Source organism: Lissotriton helveticus, chromosome 12 (assembly GCF_964261635.1).
Source record: "Lissotriton helveticus chromosome 12, aLisHel1.1, whole genome shotgun sequence".
Lineage (NCBI taxonomy): Eukaryota > Metazoa > Chordata > Amphibia > Caudata > Salamandridae > Lissotriton > Lissotriton helveticus.
Genome location: NC_136073.1, coordinates 494,537,422 through 494,565,086, shown reverse-complemented (window position 1 = coordinate 494,565,086; position 27,665 = coordinate 494,537,422). Strand labels below are relative to the sequence as shown.

The window sequence follows — 27,665 nt, the reverse complement described above, 5'->3', positions numbered from 1 at the left end:
CTCCTTTAACCCAAACATCGTAATTACTAAGTGAACCTTCGTCCTTCTGAAGGAGAAAGCAAAGTATGCAGAAACCAGTAGTGCACAGGGAATATCCAGGTTTCTGCAATAAGCCCCACTGGATTCAAGAATTATGTGAATGGCAGGTCTCTCTTTCACACCTCACACTTCTGTGTCAACATGGTATCACTAGCTGGGTGAAATGTTTGCAACCACAGTTGATAAGGTCACATTGCCATCTCAGCTGACCCCAGATAGTGCATAAATCATCCTTATCTGTGCAATATCTTGCTAAATACAAGCAAACAACAAAATAATAAGTTCAAGTAGAATAGAAAGTTTCCTTACATACATTTCTTGCGTCGTCCACAAAAATGCTGCTTTCGAATTGTCCGAGCTTGATAATCATTCGCCCGATTATGATACTTGCGGTCTTTCCCAATCAACAAGTCCTTGTAAGAATATTCCACTTTATTCTGTCTTATTTTATGCTCAGCTGTTCGTTTGTAAAGTACATGGGGATGATGTCCAGTGGGTGATGTATAGTTATGCTCTTCTGCCAGGTGATGTGGTAATGGAGATATCAGAAACTCCTTTTGCTGTAGTCTGATTAAACCTGACTAAAGAAAAATAAGAAATATCCTTAATGTGATTTCTAGATGATAATTTTATACAATGTTTTACTTTTGGCTGCCCCCACATTAATCAAAAAATACTTACTTAGTATACTTATGTTTATAGCCTAACTTATATGATGCATAGAAATAGAAGGGATCACCTTGTCTCTTCATACTGTGAGGCCTATAAAAACGAATATACTTAAATTCCAAGATTGAAGAATGTAAAGGTTTCTTTAATAAATAACTGTGAAGGTTTCAAGTAACATTCAGTTGTTTCTGAAATTTGACTAGCTGATTGAAGACTGCTTGCACTATTGTTGGTAAACTTTAGAGTTCCTGCTATCAATGGTGGCATAGAGCTGCCTTTCAAAGTTGCATATTTTATTTTAAGACTTAACATTTCACATTGTAATCCTTTGCTTTTTGTGTTTTTCTAAGACATCATCAACTCACTGAACTATTTTATAGGTTTAATCTCTGAATCTTAAAACAAAATCAAATCTACTTTCATCCATGACATTACTAAGGGCCTGATTACAATGGCTGGGAGACCACCACCGACAGGCTGTCAGTGGCGGTCTCCCCGCATCCAAACCAAATTTACCACCCACCGCATTTGGATGGGGGGGTGCTATGTGGCAGTCGGACCACACGCCATGGTTCCCATGGGCTCAAGGAGCAAGTCGGTTCATAGGAGGCTGAAAAATGCCTATAATTGTGGCGGTGCCTACCAGGCACTGCTGTAGGCAGTACAATGTTCCTTCCTACTGGCCCTTTGATGGCGGTGAACCTGTGATGAAAAGGTTGGAGGAAAGGGACATTGGGGGCCCCTAGCGAGCCCCCCTTACCCCAGGCCCACTGACATAGGACCTGGTGGCACCTATGGTGCCCCCTACAGATCCCTGCACCATGTAGCAGGCACTGCATGGTGCCTGCCACGTAGTGCAGGGGTATATGTGGGGTGTTTTTTTTGTACTGCAGTGGGTGCTGCAGAGCCCAGCACCCGCCGCAATACAAAACATAGGCAATGCATCCTAATTTGCCCTGTGGGACTGCCGCCTTGTAGATGGGCGGTCACAAAAACGAAATGATGGCGGAAGGACTGAGGCCAGTCCACCATTGTAATCGGGCCCTAAGTTCTCCAAGTTACAATAATTAATACTAACATAGCATTCTGTTCCACTTCCAGGTGTAACAAAACTCTTATTGAAAATAAATTAGTGTTTTGCAGTTGGTCAAATGCCACAGAAACTAGATGCCATCAAGTGTTTGCTGAGGCAAAACACAACCTTAAAGGCACATTTATGACTTGCAGTGTAAATTAAGAGCATGTTTAGGGAAAATCTTAATTACATTGTTGAAACCCAGCATATGTGATTTAGTTCTTACTAGTATACAGTATACAATGTTCATGAATACCTTTCATTCAAAGCCGTCTTCTAACATCCAGTAGACATTATAACAGATTAACAAAATCATAGCATTGTTCATATTTACAACCAAATATTTAGCAGTACATACTACAACACTGGACTCCTTAATAATGAGAATGTAATACTACTCCCCTTCAACAATGTAGACTATGGTTGTAGGCCACATTGGACATGACCAGTTGAGCTCCTGTATTGAGGTATTCGCTGGCTAAGATGCCAACTACATTGAAGAAACAATGTTGTAATTGGGCAGACAGCTTCATAGGATAGACTGGTATATAACCTCAACCACCTCTGACAGCAGTGAACTATGACCAGCCCTGTGCCACCTCTATTTTGCCTGTGTGTTTCTCAACACTATTTTTCCAATAGTTATGGACAATTGTCAAGTTTACCAAAAGAAGCTGGATCCATTAAGAGTCGCAGACCACCCACTCGCTTACCAGAAAGAGAGAGACAAGAGAAGAAAAGGGTAGGAACAGATAATAAAGAGTCAATCGTAGGCATGAGCAGGTTCAGCCTTGACACATGTGGCCTTCAGGATCTTGATTAGCACATTGAACAAAAGGTACCACATGCAAGGAATCAATAGGAGTTATATGTACATTATGTGAGAGATGGAGATTCCTGAATTGCCAAACTCTGGGGCAAATGTAGGACTGATCAACTCTTGACCAAAAAGAAACTAGTGGAGAAAATCAAATGTAGCAAAGTGCAATCAGCAGGAACAACAAACAAACACACAAACAGAGACTCCTGATTATCTAATCCAAATGACCCAAAGAATCAAAAGTGAAGTGAAACAAAGTGAACAGTCAAGACTCTGAGCGATAATCTAATCGGCAAGCGGTTAAGACCTACAACTAACCAAATCATTGACAGGAAGCTTACTATTGGGCTCAGGGGGGTTAGATTATTGCAATGCCGAAGTCTAAGAGGAAGTGATCCCTCAACCTTGAAGTGAGTATCTCCAAGCTGGATACCAGTCTAATCTATCTTTACCGATTTTCACTGATCTTCAAATTTTTTCCCCAAGACGAAAATGTGATTATATGCAAACCAGTAAAGGAAGCACAACAAAGATTGTTTTTGGTCCTGACAACTTTGGGGCATATTCACGAATGTAAACTTAAATAACAGACACTTTACTCTTACTTTTTTGTGTAACTTTACAACTTTTGGTTATTCACGAGTAATTTCTACACCTCCATGCCCTGAAACTGGGGATGGGAATAATTTACAAATGTATATTTACTACGGCCAAAAAGCAATAGTAGTAAGTCGAGCATTATACATGGACAGTCACTGATACCGCAGCACCCTTCCATGGAAAATAATGGAGACAGGAACTTGAAATCAAATGCATCGGAAATAATGTTAAAATAAAATATTTAATTTTGACTTTATAACATATGTACAAATCAAATGTTAAAAAATGATATATGTTTATAACTAAATATACTTTAATGATATTATATTGTAATACATTTTCCCTAGTATAAAAAACATGTATTTTTCTCACTTACTTAAAAACATACCTTTTTGTATGTTTAAGTGCCTAATAAGTTAATGCAAACAATTTGCTTTTGGTGGAATTTTAATACAGTAAACACAAGGAAGTGATGGACGGAGCGCTGAAACTTTTCAGACACTCACCCCCAGTCAAAAATCTGGGTTGAATCCATCATTGTTCTTTAGCTCACTTTGCCACCCCAGTTCAGAACCATTTATAGGCAAATCAGTCCTGCCCTGTGCCTCATGGGAACAGTCCAGCCTGGACGGAGCACTGAAACTCTTCAGACACTTACCCCAAGTCACAGATCTGGGTTAAATCCATCATCGTTCTTGAGCTCACTTCGCCACCCCAGTTCAGATCCAGCTATATGCAAATGTTAATACATCCTTAACACAATTTTATATTTGATTTCATGTTTTTAAATTCATTTAATAAATAGTAAAAAAAAGTTAATATTTTAAAGTTACTACTAACAACTTTTCACCTGTAGGTGGAGGTCTCCATCACCTGGTTGGAAAAAGTCTGTTTGGTAGAGTATAGGGAAAAGTGTAATATGTTATTAAACTTAAAAAAAAGAAAGAATAGATAATGTAAAATACTAATGTTAACTGCATTTATACGTTCATTGTAATTGTTGATTGAAATCAAAAGAGTGTTACAGCAAAAATAACTTCATTTATATTTACACTGTAATTATTTTGTATTTAATACATTATATTAGAAATAAATCTGAAGCTTAAATGCATAACCCCATATAAAGTAAAAAATATATTATGTATTAGATTTATTAATAAGTGTAGAAAACTAATGTAAGCATTAAATACAATGTAATTATGTTTTGAGCTACTTTAACACATTTATTTTAATGCAGCATTATTTCCTACTTGGTTTTATATTAAGTGCCTACCTCTATTATTGTCTATGGGAGGGTGTTGCTAAACCACTGCTTTTTCATGTGCAGTGCAGGACTTACTTCAGGTCTGAGGTGGAGTACATTTACAACTGCTTTGGGTCCTTTTTTGGCTGTAGGAAATTTAGAATGCAATTTGTGAATAGGAATTGACGTACTGTTTTGTGGGTGAATGCGAGTCAGTCCCTGAACCTCTCATTACTCCTCCCATAACAACCCTTATTTAGCAGTAAGTATAATCAAATTCCCAGCCACTCTGCTCTGTTCCTCTCACGTTTGCTAATAAAATGTGTACTTACATGTGTGGAGACTATTCAGTCAGGGCGGAGATATCCACAATGAAAAAGATAGAAGAGGCAGAGGCAAAACCTTTGCATGCTAGTTTGTAAATAGCATTTTGTAGTATGTTAGTAGTAGTATTATTGTACTACCGAAAATACTAGAAAATGTAGTTTGTGAATAGGCCCCTATCAGTTTAAAGGGCACTATATAAAAAATGATTCAAATTGACTATTTAATTGTATGCAAAATCAAAGATTCTTATTTAAGTACTTAGCTGTAAAAAATAAAGAGGTCATATTACAAATTGATGTTCTGTGCGTAATGTATTTTGCAATCAAGGATGGCTTCATGAGGGCATGATAATTCATCAATTAAAAGTAGAAGTTTGAGGATTCACTCCTAGTTGTCAAAGATCACAGTAACCCTAGCTTCAGTTCAATTTGCTTATTGTTATGAAACGATCTGGCAACTCTCTTCTCCTGCTACTTTCATACCGAGGTCCTTGTGTGTTATTGTGTTGCTCTCTTTTTGCTTGATATATGCAGTCGGACCACTGCAGAGACATCAACAGAGTGGTAAGTCCTGGCACCCATATCTCCCTTGCACATTCACTTCCACCTGACCTGCACCTAGAGAGATCAATCATAGGAAAATGTCAGTGAAGGAGTCTGGATTTGACAGTCGAATAGGGATTTAGAAGAAAATGCATGGGGTGCCCTCTCTGTCATGATCACTTCCACCAGCCCTCAAAAGCATGACTAAAAAAGGTTTGCAAATCAAACTTGTAGGTATAAGTAGGGGTGGCAAACTTTTGTGTTTGGTGCATTTTAACTACCACAGTTTCGTAAAATGTTCTGTGGATTGCTCACAGCTTGGTTGTAATATGATTTGCCAATTTAATTTGTTATTTGTTTAGATCTGCACTCATGCAAAATACATAGATAATAATTTTACAAAATTGAATCAAAATATACTCTTGCAATTATTAAGTAGATTACTATGGTGTTATATCATGTAATCACTGTAGTTTGGCAACATATAATGATGATTAGTTGATTTATTATAAATGAAAAAATCAACCGCTGATGAAGGATTCTGTTACAACTAGATTTTGTCAAAGTGTCACTCTTCATTAAAGATCACGAGGGATGTGTTAAACCCTCTGCCTTCTAACAAAACCATGTGGCTCCACATTAAATCTGACTCTGCTACATATTTATTTCGATGGTTCACAAAAAGAAAATATATAAATACATAACCCACCCTTCTTTATGAGTAGCCTTGCACAGACAGGGTTTCTGTGATATGATTTTATTCTCATATGTTGAAAAAAAAGGAAACATAGCAAATCTGTTCCCATTTTAGAGGTTTCCACATCTGAAATTATTCACAGAGGGCCCACTTTTTTTTTAAAATAATTGAGGCCATATGGAAGAAGGGAATTCCACATTTTTCCTTCTAAGAACCTGTCCCTGGTGAACACTAACTTTATATTACCAAATATAATTTCTATATTCGACAGCACATAGGTAGGAAAGCTGGAATTCATATGTATGTTAAATATGGCAAATGTTAGTCAATGAAAGAAAATAACACTGAGCACGTTTTTCTTCTATTGCCTTCACAAACTCAAATATTGGTTTAAAGAAGGAGCACATGCGCCAAATTTAATTAAACAAGCAAAAGCTATGTAAACTGAATGTGTTGTTAGAAATCCAATCTCCACAATTCAGCCACACAGGGACATATTTATGAGGGCTTTGCGTCATGCTTGTACCACGCACCATGGTGCATTCATGATGCAAACTTCTCAGACATATTTATGATGCCATGCAAAGCCACTTTATATGGCTTCACAAATAAAGAGCAATGCAATGTAGCGCAAATCGCTGCGTTGCTTTACTCTGTGCAAGGGAGATGTTCCATGGGTGTTCAGGCGGGTATTCCACGCAACTTCCATGGTTTTTGATGCAACCCCAGATTTGGATCAGGACTAGAAACCTGGGAATTTATCAAACTCTTACACCCCCCTCACGTGAGGCAAAATGAGGAGAAATATCTTTATTTCTTCTCGTTTTTTCCTCTATGTATGCTCTATTCTGCAGCACACATAGAAAGAGGAAAACACCTCTATGGATTGTTTTTGTGCAGGAATCTGGATCTTTCTGCACAAAAACAATCCTGCCTGTAACGCAGGTGTCCTTGCACCATGGTGCAAGCACAGGGGGCAATGATAGGAATGAACCCTAATGATTAAATACTATGCATTCCTGCCCTTTCCTTGTTAACATGCTGCACTGCCGTGTGCCACAATTCCTGTAAATATGCGCCTGAGTTTCAGGACTGTGATTCTCATATTCACAATATCGTGCCTTTGTGGTCGGAAAAAAACGATAAACCAGTATTGCCATGTTGGCTACTCTATATTCCTATGTAAACTGGGTCATCAAATGAGGCACAGCCTGTTGACAATGAAGAAAATGAGAACTTATTATTTTAACAGGAAGACTCAGAGGATCAAAAATATATTTTATATTCTCATACAACTCTTTGTGCCCAATGCTCATAACCATTTGTCTCTAAATCTATGTTAACAGAGGAAATCGGGTCTATTTACATCTGACATCTACACACACAGACACATGTCAGTTATAAATGGTTTTAGTGTTACATAATTGTATATGTAGTATTACACAGTAGTACATGCCATGCAAGAGGTGGAGAGTCAGAAGTTCTAGCATGGTTTGCATTGAAAGTTTGGATATAGCTCAAACATGTGAGTTTCTGGGCATCCAAAACCTGTTGTCATATCCCTTCACACCCTGGAAACAGTCAGCGATGTACTCCAGCAAAGGGAGTACTAATTTCCTTTCAATGGCGAAAAGTGGAAAAGAGCAACCTCACACGTTGCGAGGATGTAGAGAAAGAGGTTTCTCTATGCAAAAAAAAGTGCATTTGTACATCGGGCGGCTCTTCCACATGACATAATTGTACACATAGGTGTCATAACAGCCTTTACGAAAAATCACGACTCACTCTATAGTAATTCTGGTGCATTTTTCATGGTGACTTTTGAAATATTAATAATTCTTCTCCTGTGAGGAATAGCTCTATTACAAGGGCTGATTTACAATACTGAAAGTCGGGTCCAATGTGTCGAGGTACTTTGCTTTTTGGAGCAGATAGAAAATAAATGTGCTTTTAGTGAGAAACTACAATATGGCATTTATTTATTTATTTATGTTAGCAACTATGTTCTAGAATTTAAATTATATAAGGTTACCAGTTGGCTCCAAAATTCCAGGCACACCATTGTCCAGTACTGGGCTTTCATCTTACAGCTCACTGTTTTGGGTATACAAATCCCCCTCATTTCTCCCTAAACAGCAATTGAATTAAGAAATATTTGATTATTCCGCCGGAGCAAAAACTGGAATCTCACAGTCATCTGGAGGCCCATACACGTTTTAGATAGGGGATAGTTATTTAATTCTCCAGTGCATAACTTCCATTCCCACTCTGATTTATTACTCTGCACAACAGACTTAGCATGTGTTGATGAGGCTGAGTATCAGATCAAAATCCATTAATTTTACATGTGTTACGGGGTATCCACTGAACATATGCCCTTGAGGAGATGGTGGTCAAAGACTCTTATGGATGATGCATTTAAAGGCGATGAAAACATGTATTTTTACTAATTATTTCTCCTACAACCAGGAAACCAAAGATGGCATGTTGGTAGAATGGAAAGCATTCAAAATATTTGTGAGAGGAATATGCAATAAATGAACCTATGGTGTTAAATCATTTCTTAAGAGGGTGAATACTGCCATAGAAGACAATGTGAAGATGCATGAATGGGGGAGACAAAAAAAAAAAGCATAATGTGACAGAGCTAACCCAAGTGCATGCTCCACATTCAGAGAAAAAAGACTCACCCAGGCCAATTAACTACCAAGAACACCTGATGAGACAACACAGAGAGTTTAACAAAGTCAGCCTACTTCAGGCCTGGTTAATAAAGAATGCTTTCATCTCCATATAGCAACCATATGACATAGAAAACTGAAGGGAAGTGCCCATGAACTGAAATAAACTGTCTGTAAATATGGAAGAAACACTAAAGGCCATTTTTTTATAGTGAGAGAATATCAGTATCTTTAAACCATTGCAAAGCACAATTATAACGTTTTCATATTACCAGATATAAACATTTAAAGTGTATTATATAAGCCTGACATTTTTACTATGTATTCAGAATGCAAATAAAATAAATGAAGATTGATTTGAATATTTAAAAGACACATAGCCTAATATTAAATGTCATCAGCTACATAATACTTGTGTATAGAAAATACAAGTATCTAAATCAGTTTGTTTTTAAAAGCATAGCCAGTTACATGTTCTATGATAAACGGACGGTTGAGAGAAATTTCCAGTCTGACTTCAAAACGACTATAAAATTATTGTAGCTAAAACATTTCTTGAAGTAAAAAGTAGTTTCCAAGTAAAGCCTAATTTAAGTGTGTGAAGCAGTAATCAGAATGTTTTAAGAATTAAATGCATTCAAGTAGAACAGTGATGTCATCAGCATATAAATTATGGTACTGTGGACCACGCCCATTTCCTGAATTAGATTTTTTTATAGTTGAATCTTTAGTGCATTTTCTGACACTTTGTCCTCAGTATTTCGATTTAGAGGGAATTGGTTATCAAAAGCAAGCACCCATGTACAGTCCAATCTGTACTTAATTGCATCAGTGTTGCGGCACATTGTAGAAATGTGTCGTTGAGGACACCACACTACAAGAAATGAGCAGGGCCTGACTGAGAACCAAAACCAGCCCTGGCAAAGTGCTCGGCTGGTTTTCGGACGATTTTGTTACAGGGCCGTTTTTGCAGCAACCGGCCAAAACCGGCCCCCACCCTTGCGGTGCACTGGGGGATTGCCCGGTGCCCGCAACGGCCAGTCCGGGCCTGGAAATGAGAGACAGGCTCGGGAAAAACTAGCAGCGTCATGGATATCTCTAACTATATGAGTCTCAATAGCTAAGGTTTAGTAAACTAAATATGTGTAAACTGAAGAAAAAGAGGAAAAGGGTCAACATGATAGACAAATAGAGGTATTTGTTTCCCAAACTGAAAAACACATTGCAGGGATCAAATGTTTGGAGGAAAAATACTACTAATAAATGCATTGACATATAAGGGCAGGGGTAGTATGAAGAGCATTTTAACAGTACAATTGGACAACACTAGATGGACTGAATAAGAAGTGTTGAGGCAAAAGGCTCATGAACATAAAAGAAGTAAAAATATCTCACAAAGATGTCATGGAATCAATATTTTTCCACTAAGTTTTCAGAACCTGTTTTCATGGTGAAATATGATTTTTTATAACTTAAGTGGGAAAGTAATTTTACAAAAATGTACTCAGCCTAAATTGGATTAGATCCACTCACGCCATTCCCCTCACCTGCAGAGTGTCAATACCATTACTGGCTGGAGTTAATGACCCTGATCTCCAGCTTTGCCTCTGAGCCCAGGAAGGAGAGGGGTTGTAACCAACTGTCCACTTCTCATGAATTAACCATCTCAGAGAGGGATAAGAACACTTGGCAGAACCCCTTCACACATAGGCCAGATGTACGACCAATGAACTTTGCAACTCGCAAACTGTGGCAAATTGCGAGTCACAATTTGCGAGTCACAAAATTCAATGTACAACACTGCCTGAGACACTGTTTGCGATTCCCAATGGGGTTGGAAATTGCTTACCTCATGAATAATAATGAGGCTGTCACAATATGCGACCCCATTGGGAATGGTTGGCACTCCCAGGGATGGTGGCCTGCTGGGGTCAGCAGACCACCATATCAGGGACTGCTTTTAAATAAAGCATTTTTTTTTCAAATGCAGGAAAACAGGATGCATTTAAAAAATAAAAATGAAATTTTCCGTTTTATTTTTTAAAGGCAGGCAGTTGGTTCATGGGACCACTGCCTGCCCTTAAAAAATATTTGTGCATGCATTCACAAAGGAGAAGGGGTACCCTGGGGACCCCTTCCCGTTTGTGAGTGCTTTACCACCCTCTGAGAAGGGTTGTAAACTGCGAGGGTTTTGCAACTGCAATTGAAGTCGCAAAACATTCATACATTGTTTTTGGAGTCGCTATTAGGAAGGGATGCTTTTGGAACGCCCCTTCCTAATAGCGAGTCGCTAAACCTATTTTGCGAGTCGCCGATTCTTGGTGACTTGCTAAATAAGGTTTGTACATGGCCCCCATCATTTTTTGCCATCGCAAACGGGCCTCAAACCGCTTTGCGACCGCAAAAAACGGTTGTACATCTGGTCCTGACTCTTTTGACTTGGCAATCCCAAATGAGGATGACACGATTTGCTCCCCTTCATTTGCAGGGGCCTCACAAAAATTATGGCAGGAGTGGGGAGCCAGTTCTTGCCCTGAGAGAGATAAATGATCTCATCTTGGATAGCGATTTCCTCCTGAGGCGAAAAGCCGGGAGTAGGCCTGTCTGTTTGTTGTGCTTTTTTTTAAACATTTGAGAGTCACTTACTTGTTATTGCTGTTTTTAAAACGCCCACTCCCCACTTGTCTAGGGCACATTTACGCCCTCAATTCACCGCGTAGCGGAGTCTATCGCTGCCGCGGGACCTGGAAATTGCCGCCATCAGCGCCGCCCACTTAGGCCACGCCCCTCGCTCGAGAGGCCACGCCCCCTACCACCACTATATCTGGCGCTGATTTCAAGCGTCCAGACGATAGCGATTTCCTCCTGAGGCGAAAAGCCGGGAGTAGGCCTGTCTGTTTGTTGTGCTTTTTTTTAAACATTTGAGAGTCACTTACTTGTTATTGCTGTTTTTAAAACGCCCACTCCCCACTTGCCTAGGGCGCATTTACGCCCTCAAGTCACCGCGCAGCGGAGTCTATCGCTGCCGCGGGACCTGGAAATTGCCGCCATCAGCGACGCCCACTTAGGCCACGCCCCTCCCTCGAGAGGCCATGCCCCCTACCACCACTATATCTGGCGCTGATTACAAGCGTCCAGACGATAGCGATTTCCTCCTGAGGCGAAAAGCCGGGAGTAGGCCTGTCTGTTTGTTGTGCTTTTTTTTAAACATTTGAGAGTCACTTACTTGTTATTGCTGTTTTTAAAACGCCCACTCCCCACTTGACTAGGGCGCATTTACGCCCTCAATTCACCGCGCAGCAGAGTCTATCGCTGCCGCGGGACCTGGAAATTGCCGCCATCAGCGACGCCCACTGAGGCCACGCCCCTCGCTCGAGAGGCCACGCCCCCTACCACCACTATATCTGCCGCTGATTTCAAGCGTCCAGACGATAGCGATTTCCTCCTGAGGCGAAAAGCCGGGAGTAGGCCTGTCTGTTTGTTGTGCTTTTTTTTAAACATTTGAGAGTCACTTACTTGTTATTGCTGTTTTTAAAACGCCCACTCCCCACTTGACTAGGGCGCATTTACGCCCTCAATTCACCGCGCAGCGGAGTCTATCGCTGCCGCGGGACCTGGAAATTGCCGCCATCAGCGACGCCCACTTAGGCCACGCCCCTCGCTCGAGAGGCCACGCCCCCTACCACCACTATATCTGGCGCTGATTACAAGCGTCCAGACGATAGCGATTTCCTCCTGAGGCGAAAAGCCGGGAGTAGGCCTGTCTGTTTGTTGTGCTTTTTTTTAAACATTTGAGAGTCACTTACTTGTTATTGCTGTTTTTAAAACGCCCACTCCCCACTTGACTAGGGCGCTTTTACGCCCTCAATTCACAGCGCAGCAGAGTCTATCGCTGCCGCGGGACCTGGAAATAGCCGCCATCAGCGACGCCCACTTAGGCCACGCCCCTCGCTCGAGATGCCACGCCCCCTACCACCACTATATCTGGCGCTGATTTCAAGCGTCCAGACGATAGCGATTTCCTCCTGAGGCGAAAAGCCGGGAGTAGGCCTGTCTGTTTGTTGTGCTTTTTTTTAAACATTTGAGAGTCACTTACTTGCTATTGCTGTTTTTAAAACGCCCACTCCCCACTTGACTAGGGTGCATTTACGCCCTCAATTCACCGCGCAGCGGAGTCTATCGCTGCCGCGGGACCTGGAAATTGCCGCCATCAGCGACGCCCACTTAGGCCACGCCCCTCGCTCGAGAGGCCACGCACCCTACCACCACTATATCTGGCGCTGATTTCAAGCGTCCAGACGATAGCGATTTCCTCCTGAGGCGAAAAGCCGGGATTAGGCCTGTCTGTTTGTTGTGCTTTTTTTTTAAACATTTGAGAGTCACTTACTTGTTATTGCTGTTTTTAAAACGCCCACTCCCCACTTGACTAGGGCGCATTTACGCCCTCAATTCACCGCGCAGCGGAGTCTATCGCTGCCGCGGGACCTGGAAACTGCCGCCATCAGCGACGCCCACTTAGGCTACGCCCCTCGCTCGAGAGGCCACGCCCCCTACCACCACTTTCTGTCCCCTATAAAATGTGTAATTCCTGTACGCGCAGCAGACGCGCCGATTGCGTGCCGAAGGCGCGCCTAAGGCAAGCCCGTCTGCGCCCGTCCACGCCAGGACGGGCCACGGGACACGACACTCTGGGCTATCCCTCTCATATACTTCAGACCAGCTGCGCTCGTTGAATGCTAATTGGCAACTGAACCAAGCTACTAGGTTATACACCCATAAATTGGGTATTGCAGTACCTGGCACTATCTCACAACCCCTACCTTCCCCTATCACTACTACTACTGCCCTTCTCCTTAACACAAGATCGGCCGTTAGGCACCAGATTGAACTTTATGATCTTTTGGACTCAAAATCACCAGATCTTCTGTTCCTTACAGAAACCTGGTATAAACCTGACTCGCTACCTAGCGTCCTTGCCGCTCTCCCACCTGAATACTCTATGCTCCGTGCTGATCGACCTGGAAACAGAGCAGGAGGCGGCGTAGCTTTGATCACCCGCAAGGAGTTCCATTTTCAGATTCTGGCTTCGCCCACGCTACAAGCCGCGGACTGCCTTGTCACGCGATCCACCTACCTCAAGACCCCTCTTACATGCATACTAACGTATCGGTCCCTCAGTCGTCTCCTGATTTCCTCCTCGCCTTTCAGAACCTTCTGGCCACTCTGGTAATTAATAACGCCTCTGTTTTGGTTCTGGACGATTTTAATTATTGGCCCACCGACCCTGCCGAAGATTCTATGTCCAAAGACTTCACTCAATCACTCCTTAGTTTTAATTTCACCCAGCATGTTCAAAGCCCTACTCACATCGGCGGCCATATCTTGGACCAAATTTGGACACTCAACATACCTACCTTCCCCCCCCCAGTCTCGCCTTGTCCCTGGTCGGATCATTCTTTACTTGCTTTCTCCATGGACTTGAACCTAAAAACACCCCCTCCCATTCCCAAAAACATTTGGGCTAGGAATTGGAATAAAGTAGATATCACCTCCCTCTGCAATTCGTTAGCAGCCACCTGTCCTGATATCACGGGGTCAGACCCTCATTCCCAGATAGCCACACTTGATCGTTGGCTTACCACTACCTGTGACCCTGTAGTCCCCCTGAAGTGTATGGCTACCAACCGCTCCCATAAGGCCAACAGATGGTTCATTCCTGATCTTAAAGCCAAAAAATAAGAGGTTAGACAGGCTGAGCGAGCCTGGCGTCGTGCCTACTCACCCATCTGCCGGCAACACTTTGTCACTGTACTTAATGAGTATAAAATCTCCATACTCACAGCTAAGACCGAGTATTTTTCCGGACGCATTCTTGCGGCAGAATGCCAATCCCGTGAGATTTTCTGTACAGTACACGAGCTAGCTTCGTCGGACAGAGCTTCACCCAGAATCCCCCCTTCTCAGGCCTTATGTGAATCACTCAATGATTTCTTCATTGATAAGATAACTCTTTTCAAAGCCAATATTCCTCTCCCTTCCCCCACTTTCATTCCCCCCCAACCACCTGAAAATCACCGCTTCCTCACCTCCATTCCTTCACTTGCCAGAGAATCGCTGCTTTCCCTACTCAACCGAGTTAAGTCGGGCTCCCCGGCCGACATTGCCCCGGCGCGCATCCTCAGCCAGTTTTTCATGGCATGCCCCTCACCAGTCTTGGCCTTTTTGAACAGTTGCTTTACGTCTGGTCATGCCCCGGCTTCCCTTAAGACCGCTATAATTCTCCCAATATTAAAAAAAACCTGGAGCGGATCCCTCTTCCCCCGCAAATTATCGCCCCATATCCCTCCTCCCTTATTTGGGAAAAATAGCAGAGTCCCATGCCACCCAGGTGCTTAGCTCCTTTATTGAAAGTAGCAGCTACCTTGCACCCTGCCAGGCGGGCTTTCGCCCCCGGCATTCCACCGAGAAGGTGGTAATCTCAGTTATGGACCAACTTAGGGAGGGCCTAGACACCAACACCCCCCAAGCCCTGGTCCTTTTGGACCTTTCCGCCGCCTTTGACACGGTAGATCATTCCATTCTTTTGTCCCGTGTCAAGGCGGCGGGCATAGGGGGCCAGGCCCTTGCCTGGATAGGCTCCTTCTTGAAGGGACGTACTCAGGCGGTCCACTTGGCCGAATTCTCAGCCTCACCAAGCAAGGTGAACAGCGGGGTCCCCCAGGGCTCTTCCCTTTCCCCTCTTTTGTTTAATCTTTATATCTTCCCTCTTATTTTTGCACTCCAACAAATGGAGGTCACAGTCTATAATTATGCTGATGACCTCCAGCTTATTTTTAATTTTTCCGCTTCTTCACCCGCTGCCTCTAACTTCCAGTCGGTCCTTCTGTTTATCCGAGGTTGGATGAATGCAAACCATCTTAAACTCAACCCGGATAAGACAGAACTGATCCTGACTGGGGGCAGTGGCAACCCTTGGTCACCATCCTTTTGGCCTGTCTCCTTTGGCCCCCCTCCCACTCCCTCTCACTCTGTTAAAACCCTTGGGATTATGCTTAATAACCAGCTGACACTTCACACCCACATTAGTTCTGTTATTTCCTCTTCCTTTTTCACTTTACGCATTATTAGAAAAGTATCTCGTTTTTTTTCTCCCTCTGCACTGAAAATGATCGTTATGGCCATGATTCTATCCAAAATCGATTATGGCAACATCATTAACAATGGCGCCCCGGCCTATGCACTTCAACGCCTTCAGCTGGTGCAGAACCAGGCAGCACGCCTGGTACATGGCCTCTCAAAATCCCACCATTCCTTCCCTCTTCCTATTGCCCTTCACTGGCTCCCAATAAAGCAAAGAGCCCTTTTTAAACTTGGCTGCCTCACTTTTCAAGCTCGGGCTGGCACTGCCCCCGCTTTCATTAATGCGGCTATAACCAACTACATCCCCGCCAGAGATTTGCGCTCCTCCTCCAAATCTCTGTTAGTCATTCCTCGGTTCAAGAAGAGCCGCTCTGGCGGCCAGAAATTCTCGGTGCTGGCCCCTGCTTTCTGGAACTCTCTTCCCTCTTCTCTTAGATCTTTGTCCTCTTACATTGAATTCCGCAAAAATCTTAAGACTTTGCTGTTCCAGCAAGCGTTCAGTCCATAAACCTCCTTCCTCCCCTCAGTTGAAATCCTATAGCGCCAAGAAACTGCCAGTGAATGTGCGCTTTACAAACAACTCAAATTCAATTCAATCTAAACAGGGAGCTGGCTTAAGGAGAGCTGATGCAAAGCTATTTTAAATACAGGACGTGTGGGAATTTTTCCATTAAAGCAAAAAGGAAGCTGCAAAAGGAGACAGGCATAAGGTGAATAGGAATAGTTCTCCAATCACTGCTGAATTCACAGGATAAGACTTGCCCCACACTGCCACTTCCTAAGAACATCCCTGACATCAGAAGACTGGGCTTGAAGTAGAAGACCCAATTGGATGAAAGAAGGCTCAAGGATTCCTGCTTCATCCTGGCCTCTGGAACTGGAACTGTTCCCCACAAGACAGGTAGCTAACCTCCTGTTTGCCTGCTCCTAGGTCATAACAAACACAAGGCTCCTGACTCCAAGAGGGTCTGTCTGACCAAAGAACTTGAACCTGGCTGGATAGAGACCCAGTGCCTTGAAGGATTGACCAGGAGTAGCTGTCCCAGATTTAGAAGAAAAGTACAACTTATTACTTTTTCCTCCTCTGCTGGACCAGTGTAAGGGGCTGAGCTTTGTCAAGGGTGGATATGCGCAGTGGACACGAAAAACAGGTTTGTCATGCTCAGAGATTTTTGCCAGGCTGTAAACAGATTTGGTGGTAAACAATGCAGAAAAGTAATCCATTGTTGAGATCCTTTCCCTGACTATGGTAGCCACCCTTGCCCCGCTTGAGGATTTTGAGAATAAAAAATATGACTAAGCCTAAAGGTGAAACTTTGGGCTGGAGTAAGGCAGCAAATCTATTCGTTGGTGGCTATGCAATCGAGTTCAGATTTACCATAATTGGTAGACCTGGGAATGTGTCAAAATTGCTACGTATCCCCAGGGAAGGCGTAACAAAGAGAAATATGTTTACTTCTTCTCATTTATTCCACTTTCTTTGTGTTCTGCTTTCTGGAGCATACATAAAATGAGAAAATTGCCTCAGGAGATTGTTTTTGTGCAGGAAGAGGTTCCTTCCTGCACAAAAAAACAATTCTGTTTATAATACAGATACCCTTGCACCATGGTGCAAGGGTGGCTGCATTGGCGCTAGGCAGCACATTGAGTGAAAAGACAGGAATGCTCTGTATTATATTAAATATGATGCATTTCTGTCCTTTCCCTGTCATGTCGCACAGCAAAACGACTGGCTGGGCTGGGCTGCCTGACTTGTTGGTAAATATGCCACATAGTCTGCTACTCTTTCTTTTTAAAGACACCCTATGTTTGCTGGTATGTAGAAAAGATGTGTATGCTATACTGTAAACATGTATATGCAAATAAGCAGTTTTTAATGTAGTGTAAACACAATTGTGGAGCACTTTAATGTAAGTGACTTTAAAAATAGGCTCAAATGCTTGGTATCCTGCAAATATGTGCCTGTTTTATTATAATAAACTTCAGCATTCAGTAGATGGATCTATTACCACAAAACCCTGCTTATATGCTAATGGAAGTAAATCTCCAGAAATCCATTTCAGAAAAAGAGCTGTGAAGTTAGTTATACATTTATATGTTTAAACATGAGTTGCAGTTCTGCTCATTAACCTTCCACTGTCTGTAACAGTGGGCTTCATACCAAGCTTTAAATAATAAATAAAGATGGCAGATTGTTGGGGGACCACCCCCTTAGATGTTTTAAGACAAGACTGTCTTGCATCCATTGGTGAGAAACTCACCCAAGCCAAGATAGTCCTCTAGATTACACCTTCCACTACAGTGCTGCATGAGAAGAAGCTTAAGGATGGTGTCCAAAGTAATAGAGTGATCCAGCTGTATCAGGACTCTGGAACAGCTAGGGCGGTCAACCTCGAATCTGGGTAACTGGGTTCGAGTCTCTGCAATGACGCTGAACATCCTGTGATTCCGGGCAAATCACTTAATCTCCCTGTGCCTAACAAAAATGAATTTGTCCTCTTGTAATGCAACTGGTGCTATGTAAAGCGCTCTGATACCCGATTCGGGTCAAGTTCGCACTATATAAAACTCTGTAAAAAAAAAAAAAAGGATAAAACAAGCAATTACATGCTGCAACCAGTGTGAAAGCCCATAGTAGATTAATCTAGAAGTTTGAAGCTTCAGTTTAGTACTGAAATTGAGAACATACCACTTTCTCCAGAAAAATCAAGTAAAGAAATGAGCTGTGAGTTGGTTGAGACTGCAGGACCATCCTTGAAGGAAATTTTAACAATTAAAAAACATCTGAGGCATTGGGACAGCCACACACTTCTTCCAAAAAAACTGAAAAGAAACAGATAGAGCATGGATGTGAATTGGCAACTAAACTATTAAACATGACTAGGACACTTGATGGAGCTAAATGCCCTCCATGTGGCAAATAATTCTAAGAAATCACTTTCAGGCACTAGCTGAAAAACAGTCAACGGAAGTTAAGCCTGGTGAAAGATCAGTCACTTTCCCTACTTACCGATTATTGGACAAATTGATGTGTTCACAGGGACAGGGGATGTCAGATGTAGAAATCGAAGCACTCTACGACTCATGTTTATTTATAAGTGCCAATTGCTCAAAGAGCCCTCTTGCAAAACAGCATTTTTACCTTTATCTGATCATTACTTTAATCCCAATGCAAATTGTTTAGAAATGTTTGTGATATCGCTATATGTGATTGAAAACTTAAACTTTAATTTTTTTCACAGTGCAACACAGGATTCAATCAAAATAATTCTTAATTTTTTGATTTAAGACAAGACAATATTAAAAAGTCAACCTCCTAAGGTACAAAGAAAACAGAGACATAAGTTGAAAGAATAGTGCGTAAAGGGTTAATACAAGTTGGTATAGTCTCTTTAAGTGGAGGCAATAACAAGCTTGTTTAAGTTTCTCTTAAGTAAAGCCTTTTCCATGGCCAAACTCAGAAGAAAAATAGTTACAAAATGTATTCTCATAGGGTGGTTGGGAATGACAAAGGTTAAGGTCAACTTGCTGCCCACACAGAATAGGTATATCTCACCTATTGCATGAACCAGAGCTTAAAAAAGATTTAAGATATGGTTAATGGAGACAAAGATCTGACTCAAACTTTGATCAAATTTAAAGCTGTTATATAATCTACAAAAGGGGTTCTGACCCAGAGACCGATTTCCAGGAAATCACGAAATGGTCAAATTTTACTTGGAATTGACATGGGTCCTAAAAAAAGGAGGAATGAGGAGAATAGGAGTATTCACTGTCCTTTATATGACTGGTACACTAAGAGTAACGAATGTAAAAATAGTGCAGGACACTGGCAATATCTCCATGGTCAATATCCAAGGACAGTTATTGTCCTTACATTTGTAATTACTTTCAATAATAAAGCCAACCACTCAGCTACCTGTGATTGGATGATACTAGGTTTGAGCTATGTTTCTGATGTACAAAAAACAACAAAATTCAGGTCTACAGTCAAGCCAGTACTTTGTATTTTATTTATTAGTGTGAAGTACATACAACAAATGTACTTTTAGATTAAGGTTGCTTATTGCACTGATAAAAAGTAAAGAACTGAATAATATCTTTTTACATGATTAATAATTAACAACAACATTTCTTTGTTTCTATTTAACAAACCATAAAAGAAGCGACCGTACAGATCATGAATGGCATTTGGAATACAAAGAGCATTTCGGAACACAATGTGCAAATAAGAAATAAAAACGCTCAAGTTTGAATTAAAAGGATATTAGCATCATATGAATAAAACAGTATCCACAGAGTCCATGACTTGGGTCTCACTAACATAATTATGTGGCGCAAGTGATTCATTCATATTTATACAACTCAATTTCTAGGTTAATACCCCATGCATTAAACCCTTAAGCAAAGGGGCAAGGTGCCAAGACTTATCACAGAAACCTGAATAAAATACATAAAATAGAATCGTAAAACAATTTTAAGGATTTTAAAAGCAGCATTACTTAGTCAGAACAAACTTGACTAGTCAGCACAACCTATTTTATCTATTCATGCCAGTTAGCCTTATGGGTTGTGCCCACCTTCTGATCGCCCAAAAGTGGCCTAAACATTTCGCAGTGGCACAGGCAAAAAGAGGTCTGGCATCTCATTTTAGTATCCGTAGGGCATCCGTAGAGCTTCAGGTCCGTAATTGTCTACACACAGAAACTAGCCATTTGTTCTTGGCTTTGCGTATGCTTTGCAGGCAAAAAGTACATGACCAATAGATTCAAATGAAATGCAGAAGAAAGGCAGCCCTTGGGATGAGATCTGTTATTCTGCCAGTAGCTAGTAAAAGCATTAATTGGTAAGCTGCCATGCCTAAACAGTGTGTACAACTTTCTGTCAGCTGGGACCTTATTAATATCAAAGTAGCTTTCTAGATGACAATTAGGTTTCCGATCGGTGAAAGCATATGTAGGCTGCCAAAAGGGTTTTTCCAAAAGTTGTTCTCATCGACCCAAGCCCAATACAAAAGTTTAACTTGACTTCTTGGGTATGAAGATGGTTGGCTAATGGCCTGGGTTGACAAGCCAATGTTAGACAGTAAAACATTTACTTGCTAAATCCAGGTAATTTTATTTGCGTTGTCCAAATTTGAGATCTCGCAAAAAAGAGCTGCATAGTGTGCCAAATCAGTGGTAGAGGCAATTTATGCCAAAACAACAGTGGGCGAAGCCTTGCAAGATCGTTGATGGACTTAATACCCAGATCAAGCTTCAGAGGGAGAAGAGGTGTGCTTAAAGGAAGGGATATCAGGTTCCTAAGGAACTTGTTTTCCACAGCTGCAAGTTCGTTAGAGGATGCTCTGCCCCACAGCTCTGCCCCATAAAGGACACTGGTCACAGTCTTGCAGTTGTACAATTTGAGAGCAGGGGCAACGGGCCTGGTATACGACAAGCAATGCTCCCTACTCAGTGCACCAGTGAGCTGAGTTAGGTTCAAGCAGACCTTCTCTAAATGCCTCTTTCACGTCATTCCCTCCGATAATCTAATACCCAAGTAATCAAATAAACTAACCCTCTCCAGCAGGACATTATCCAGGAGTATATTTCCCTTAAAAGATTTGTGCGGGTTGAACATTATTAGCTTGCTTTTAGAGGAGTTAATAACCTAGTCCCTCTCATTACAGAATGCCTTATAATGATTTAAAAGTTTTTGGAGACCCATGGATGTTTTGGAGATCAATAGGGTATCGTCAGTGAATAGCAGTGTGGCGATTTTGTGGTTCACCAGAAATGGTGCATTAGCTGGCAAAGAACACACAAGATCTGCCACCTGATTGATGTAAAGGGAAAAAGGGTTGGAGCTAACATGCATCCCTGGCGAACCTCCTGCTGGATCTTAATGGGCTCGGTAAGTTGTCCCTGGTTTCCCCATCTCACCCAGGCGTAATTCCCATCATGTAACCTAACTAATATTTCCAGGATCTACAAGGGCATTCCCATATCCCTAAGCACCTGCCATAATGAGTCCCTGGGCACAAGGTTGAATGCTGTTTTTAAGTCAATGAAGGCAAGGTATAGGCTTCCCTTGCCCAAAACCACAACCTTCCAATATAACATCACTAAAGGAAATACTTGATCCATTGTGCTGGTCTTACGCTGAAATCCTGCTTGGAGTGGAGAGGGGATGCCATTCTCATTCATCCAGTCCTGGATTTTGGCCAGGACGGAACGGCAGAAGACCTTTTGCGCACAATCGATCAAACTGATCGGGCGGTAGTTGGAAGGCATCAACCCTTTCCCCTTTCTTGAAAATGTGTACTACTTCAGCCCCTTTCCATGAATCGGGGATCCTCCCGCCACCGTCTATATCGTTAGCCAACTTCATAAAATATATAGCCCAGTTTTCCCTTTCTGCACGAAAAAGGTCACCTGGAATACCATCCGTGTCAGGGGCTTTCGCAGGTACAATTGCATCCAGCCAAGATAAAATGTCCTCTCTGGAAAAAGAGAGGGTACATGCTGGATAGCTTATGTCCTGGAACAACTGATTTCCGTCATATGTTCCCTTGAGAGAATAGAGGTCACTGAAGTGTTTATGCCACTCTAGGACTGGGATGGTATTGACCAGTACTTTGTATTTTATTTATTAAAGTGTGGAGTACATACAACAAATGTACTTTTATATTAAGGTTGCTTATGGCACTGATAAAAAGTAAAGAACTGAATAAGATCTGTTTACATGATTACTAATCATGGAGATAGTCTTTACAAAGTGTTTAAATCTTGCATTTGTTAGTTAATTCATTATATAAAATATATTAACAACATGGATTGGAAACATTAAATATGATATGTTTCATACGAATGAAAGTTACAAATCAATTGTGTGTTGACTGTTTATGTTTCTAAAAATGTAGGCAAACATGACATCAACTTTACAGCCTTGATGATGTGTCCTGTGTAATCTTAGTTGCCGAAGAATATGACCACTTGTATCATCTGTACACGCTCGACCTATTCTTTATTTAAAAAAGATGAGCTTGGCAAAGGCATAAAGAAGCTACTTTAACTTCGTTTGAGGTAAATAAGGAAGTGAAAAAGGTACAAATACACAATTGTTAGAACGTGATATAGAGAGTTATGTCTTCCTAGTAGAGCAAGTTAAAACGTGGTAGAGCTTATGCATTCATCATTACTAACAAATGTGGGCTTAGTGGGGTATATTATTACTTTTACTAGTGTGAGACAAGGTGGACATGGGAGCCTTCTAAAGGTCATTTTCTGTTTTCTTCCTTTATAAAATAAATTCCAATCCATTGTTCCAGTCAGCACTAAGCACTCAATGATATCACCTGGTTTGGTCTTTACAAGACAGTTTACATGAGAATTAATTCAAGAGTATGATAGAGTACAATGAATGCTGGAGGGCACTATGGGATGACACTGTTCAAACAGAATTTCAAATTGAGTTTTCAGGAAATTTTCCTGCTCTGCATCTATTTTCTTTATTTTTTTCCTGTTTTTTGCTGCTTGGATATATCTTGTTTTGATTCATCTGACGTTGAATCACAGCTAACAACTGATGTTTTGTAATTATGTGCCTATATATGATTATCTCTACTTTTGAAGTAGTTCCTGCTCCTTCAGAGAGGCACCTTCATTTTGTATTCCACAACTCACTGGCAATATGTTCTCACTTCTCTAAAGCAATTAGTATGTTCATATGCATGTTCTCCTAATCTTTAAATGTGTAGTTTGTTTTTTTACTTCATTTTTGCTACATCTTTATTTTATGTCTACTTTTAAACCCTCTGAAATGACGACCATGTCCAGGTTTTCTTTACTGAATATTTTCTGATATCTATGTTACCAGGAACCTCATTTAAAGTGCAGTGAAGTGGTTACCATGAAGGGAAACCTGGGTGTTCTCTTGATTTTGTACCCACTGGGCACAGTATAAATGCAATACAAATAAGGCTACCTAGATTGTATTATCTAATAAGTTTTTCTATTAGCTAAAAACTGGTTGCACCCTTTATGTCTCGTATTTTACTATTTACTGTAAACTCCAGTTAAAAAACTTAGTATGATCCCAAGTACAAACGTTGTTAGTGTAGGTCTGTTATAGTGACTGAATTGGAATCTCAAGTCAGATATATAAAAAGACTGGTCGCAAAAAGTGGTTGCAAATTGCACATTGACTTTTCTGATGTCTTTAGGATGCAACTAATGTTCTAAATTGTAGCAACACAAAATCTCCATTCACAAGAGGTTGCACAACAACTTACATAATTAATATACACTCAATTATTAAACAAAACTTTATTTGGTTTTTACAAAGAAAACATAAAAGTCAAGCAAACACAGTTAAAAATTAGTATCACAGGCTAAAAAGAGGCAATACTGTGTATCCATCATATCCCCAAAACGTATATCTAAAAGGTAAGCAAATCCAGAAATAAAATGACACCTTCACAGCCCGAAAAAAGTGGAATAACCAAAATATTTTATTGAACGCAGTAAAACTATTCATTAAGCCCCCCAAAAATACAAGATGGATTACAGGGACTATGTTAAAAACAGTCTCATCAAAATGATAAAACCATCCATCAAGGTCCCATAAGATACAAAATAAATAATTAAGAGATCTCATGCTACAACCATCCATCCTGGCCTCGTAAAAAGCAAGATAAATGACAAGTGCTCTATTAAGAAAGATTTCAAAACAACACTGTGCCGAGATTTGTCCATGAAGAGCTAGTCACTGCTGGACCTGAGCCTGATTGCGGCCCTTAAAAAGCTAAGAACATCTAATACAGTATTGTTTGAAAGTAATTGTAAAAAGATAAAAGTGGGTCTAACCTGCTTAAAATTAGCTTTTTTAAGAATAGGATTTATAAAAGACTTTCTTGGTACCTCTTAAAAACTACAGAACATACAAAAATGCATCATATCCTGTGGAGACTTTCCGTCGTGGCCGCAAGGTGGGAGGCACTGCCCTTTATGTACTCCACGAGGATGGGCCAGAAGATAGCAAAAGAGGTCCAAACAAAATCTCGTAAATAGAAAATGGTTGTCGCTGCTTTTGAAACATAAAAGATAGGGCTTCGTTAAAGTCACAGTTTTCAATAAGGAATATGCTCCGACACTGCAGCTCCCTCTTGCAAATTTTCTCAGGGTTCTCAATAGATCAAACTTTCCCAAGCTTGTAAAACTTTTTCTGACATACTTGAGCCAGAAAATGAGGTTGGAATAATCAAAGACAGTCCTTCAAGATATCCTTACTAAGGGCAGTTCCCTTCTTGAGACAGATTTTCAACCACAGCGATAAGAATCAAAAAGCCAACGTGTCGGAGAGAAAGGCCAGACCTAATTCTTCGTGGGCTACAAAGGTTGATATACCGTGTGGTAAGCAGAGAAAATATCTGAAAAAAAGTGTTTTCAACAACTTGCAACGCATCATACTTGATATATCCCCAGATCTCACTACCATAAATAATCTTGGAGATACATTTAGCTTTATAAGTTTGCAGAAGGGCCCCTATGGGCTTACTAGGCGGAATTAAAAACAGTGGCAATGGCCCTAACAAAGTCCCTTGTCCTATGACTTATCAGGGGGCCCACATTGCACAATGACTTTTCTGAAGTCTTTGTGATGCAATCAATCTTCTAAATGGAAGCAACACAAAATCTCCAAGCACAGGAGGTTGCACAACAACGTACATAATTATTATTAATTCCTCACTTAGCGATTTGTGACTCCTTGTGGCACAGGGATGTTGGCCTGCAAAGAACACCAGACCATCATCCCTGTGTTTACATTCCCAAACAGGAAAAAAAATCTTAATGCAGCCTGTGTTTTAAAAACAAACGTATGCTACTTTAAAAAAAAACTATTTGCAAACACATTAAAGAAATGTCAGTGGTCTCCTCAACCACTTCCTGCTCACCCCAAGGTTGCCCAGTGAATTTCCAAAGAGCAGGGTATCTCATGGGGACAGCTTTCCCTCTGTGAATCTGTTAACTCCTTTTGAACAGTCAGCAACTTTTCTATGGCTTGTGGCTTTTAAATTCCAATTAGTTAAGCACTCATCTTTGATATTCCCTCCTCAGTGCTATTGGAATTGGCTGGAATACGTAATCTTGACTCAATTAGAGCCAGATGTATTAGCATTAGGAATTGCAATTTTCAAATTGCGATTGTTAGAAATATAATTGGAAAATTCAATTTCTAAAACAGCAATTCCTAGTGGGTCACAATTCGATCTAGCTCATAAATAATTATGAGGTAAGTCACAATTTGCCAGCCACTAGGAATCGCAGCCACTACAGGGATGGTGGCCAGCTGGGGTCAGCAGACCACCATATATTTGATTGCTTTTAATAAAGCAATCTATTTTTTTTTTAAAGGCAGCTCCTTTTTTTAAAGGAAAACAGGGTGCGTTTCAAAAAGAAAATGAAACATTTCAGTTTTTTTTTTTAAGATTAGGCAGTGGTCCATGGGCCCAATTCCTGCTCTTAAAAAATATTTTGTTTAAAATTCTCCCAGGGGTCCCATGGGGACCCCTTCCCATTTACGAATGACTTATCATTAATATTTAATTGATGGTAAAGTATTATTATTTTGCGACCAGAATTTGATTACAAAACATGAATACACACCATTCAGTTTTCGGTATTTGGAAGGGAAGCCCCTTCCAAATACTGAATCGCTAATCGGTATTTGGTAACAAACGCTAATTTTGATTCGGTAATGTGTTACTGATTGTGGCATCGCTCTAGTGTTTGGGCCGGGTGCCGGAACCGGAAGTGTAACCCCGGAACCGGAAGTCGGCCATTTTGTGTGGTGCCGGCGTATGGAGCGAATAAGACGTGCGATCCCGGCGCTCCGGGAAATAAAGGCTTACATAACCTACAGCCTGACTCTGTGCCTTCATGATACTAATACACCATCTTACAATGGCGACTAGGCGGGATACGATCCAGCTGTAGCTACGCTGGCCCCGCAGGAAAAAAAAAAGAAGAAAGAAGCATCGGTCTGCCCCACAACAGGCAGGGAAGATCCCAGTACCCACGAGGCACTGCACAGAGCCTCAGTAGGCAACCCGGAGCGCGGCAGAGGCGACGGTGAGCGTGTATGTCACCACCCCACCACGCAGCACACACAACCCAGCCCACCTGCAACAATGATGTCACCGCCATTTAGAAGGTGACCAGGAGTCTCCAGCACAAGCGGATCACCACCAACGAGGAGGTGGGTGACCACGCGGGTATCCACTGCTTTGGCAACCAGGGAAAGTAGCATCCCCTGAGTACAACCGCCCGCACCGGGCATGCTGGCGGACCAGCAGGTGAGAAGTGAGGCGACAGGCAGCACAGACAGAGGTAGACCACGTTCAAGCAACGGCGTAGAGGGAGCGACCGGTGGCGCTGACAGCAAGGAGAACGACGAAGAAGGCAGCGAGACCAGACAGGCGCCCGGCAGCCCGCCCACCCACGCGATTCCCGCCCAGGCGATCCAAGGAGGTGGCGGCAGGATGGCGGCACCATCCACCTCCCTCACCCACATGGTCCCTTTCCTCCCGAAGAGAGGAGAGCCCACGATGCCGTGGGAAGACTGGAAACGTTACTTCCTCAACTACCTGGAGGCCTTGGAGGACGAAGGTGACACCGCCTACACGAGCCAAAGGAAGATACTACTACACAATTTAGGCCCAGAGGGGTTACGAGTTTACGACATCATTGTCAAAGGCACCAGGGCCGCGACCGACCCAGACGTGTTCCAACATGCCATAGATGACCTGGACGCACACTACAGACCGGTGGTATGTGTGGCCATTGATAG

At 41.7% G+C, this 27,665-nt stretch overlaps 1 protein-coding gene across 1 annotated transcript in view; it reads right to left on the bottom strand.

The window, feature by feature from the left end:
- Nucleotides 1–27,665, bottom strand: part of ADAMTS18 (ADAM metallopeptidase with thrombospondin type 1 motif 18) — a 386,340-nt gene that overhangs the window by 199,241 nt on the left and 159,434 nt on the right. The window contains exon 4 of the mRNA XM_078668828.1: nucleotides 353–620. Coding sequence (XP_078524954.1) covers nucleotides 353–620 — 268 coding nt within the window. The remainder of the gene's footprint in view (nucleotides 1–352; nucleotides 621–27,665) is intronic.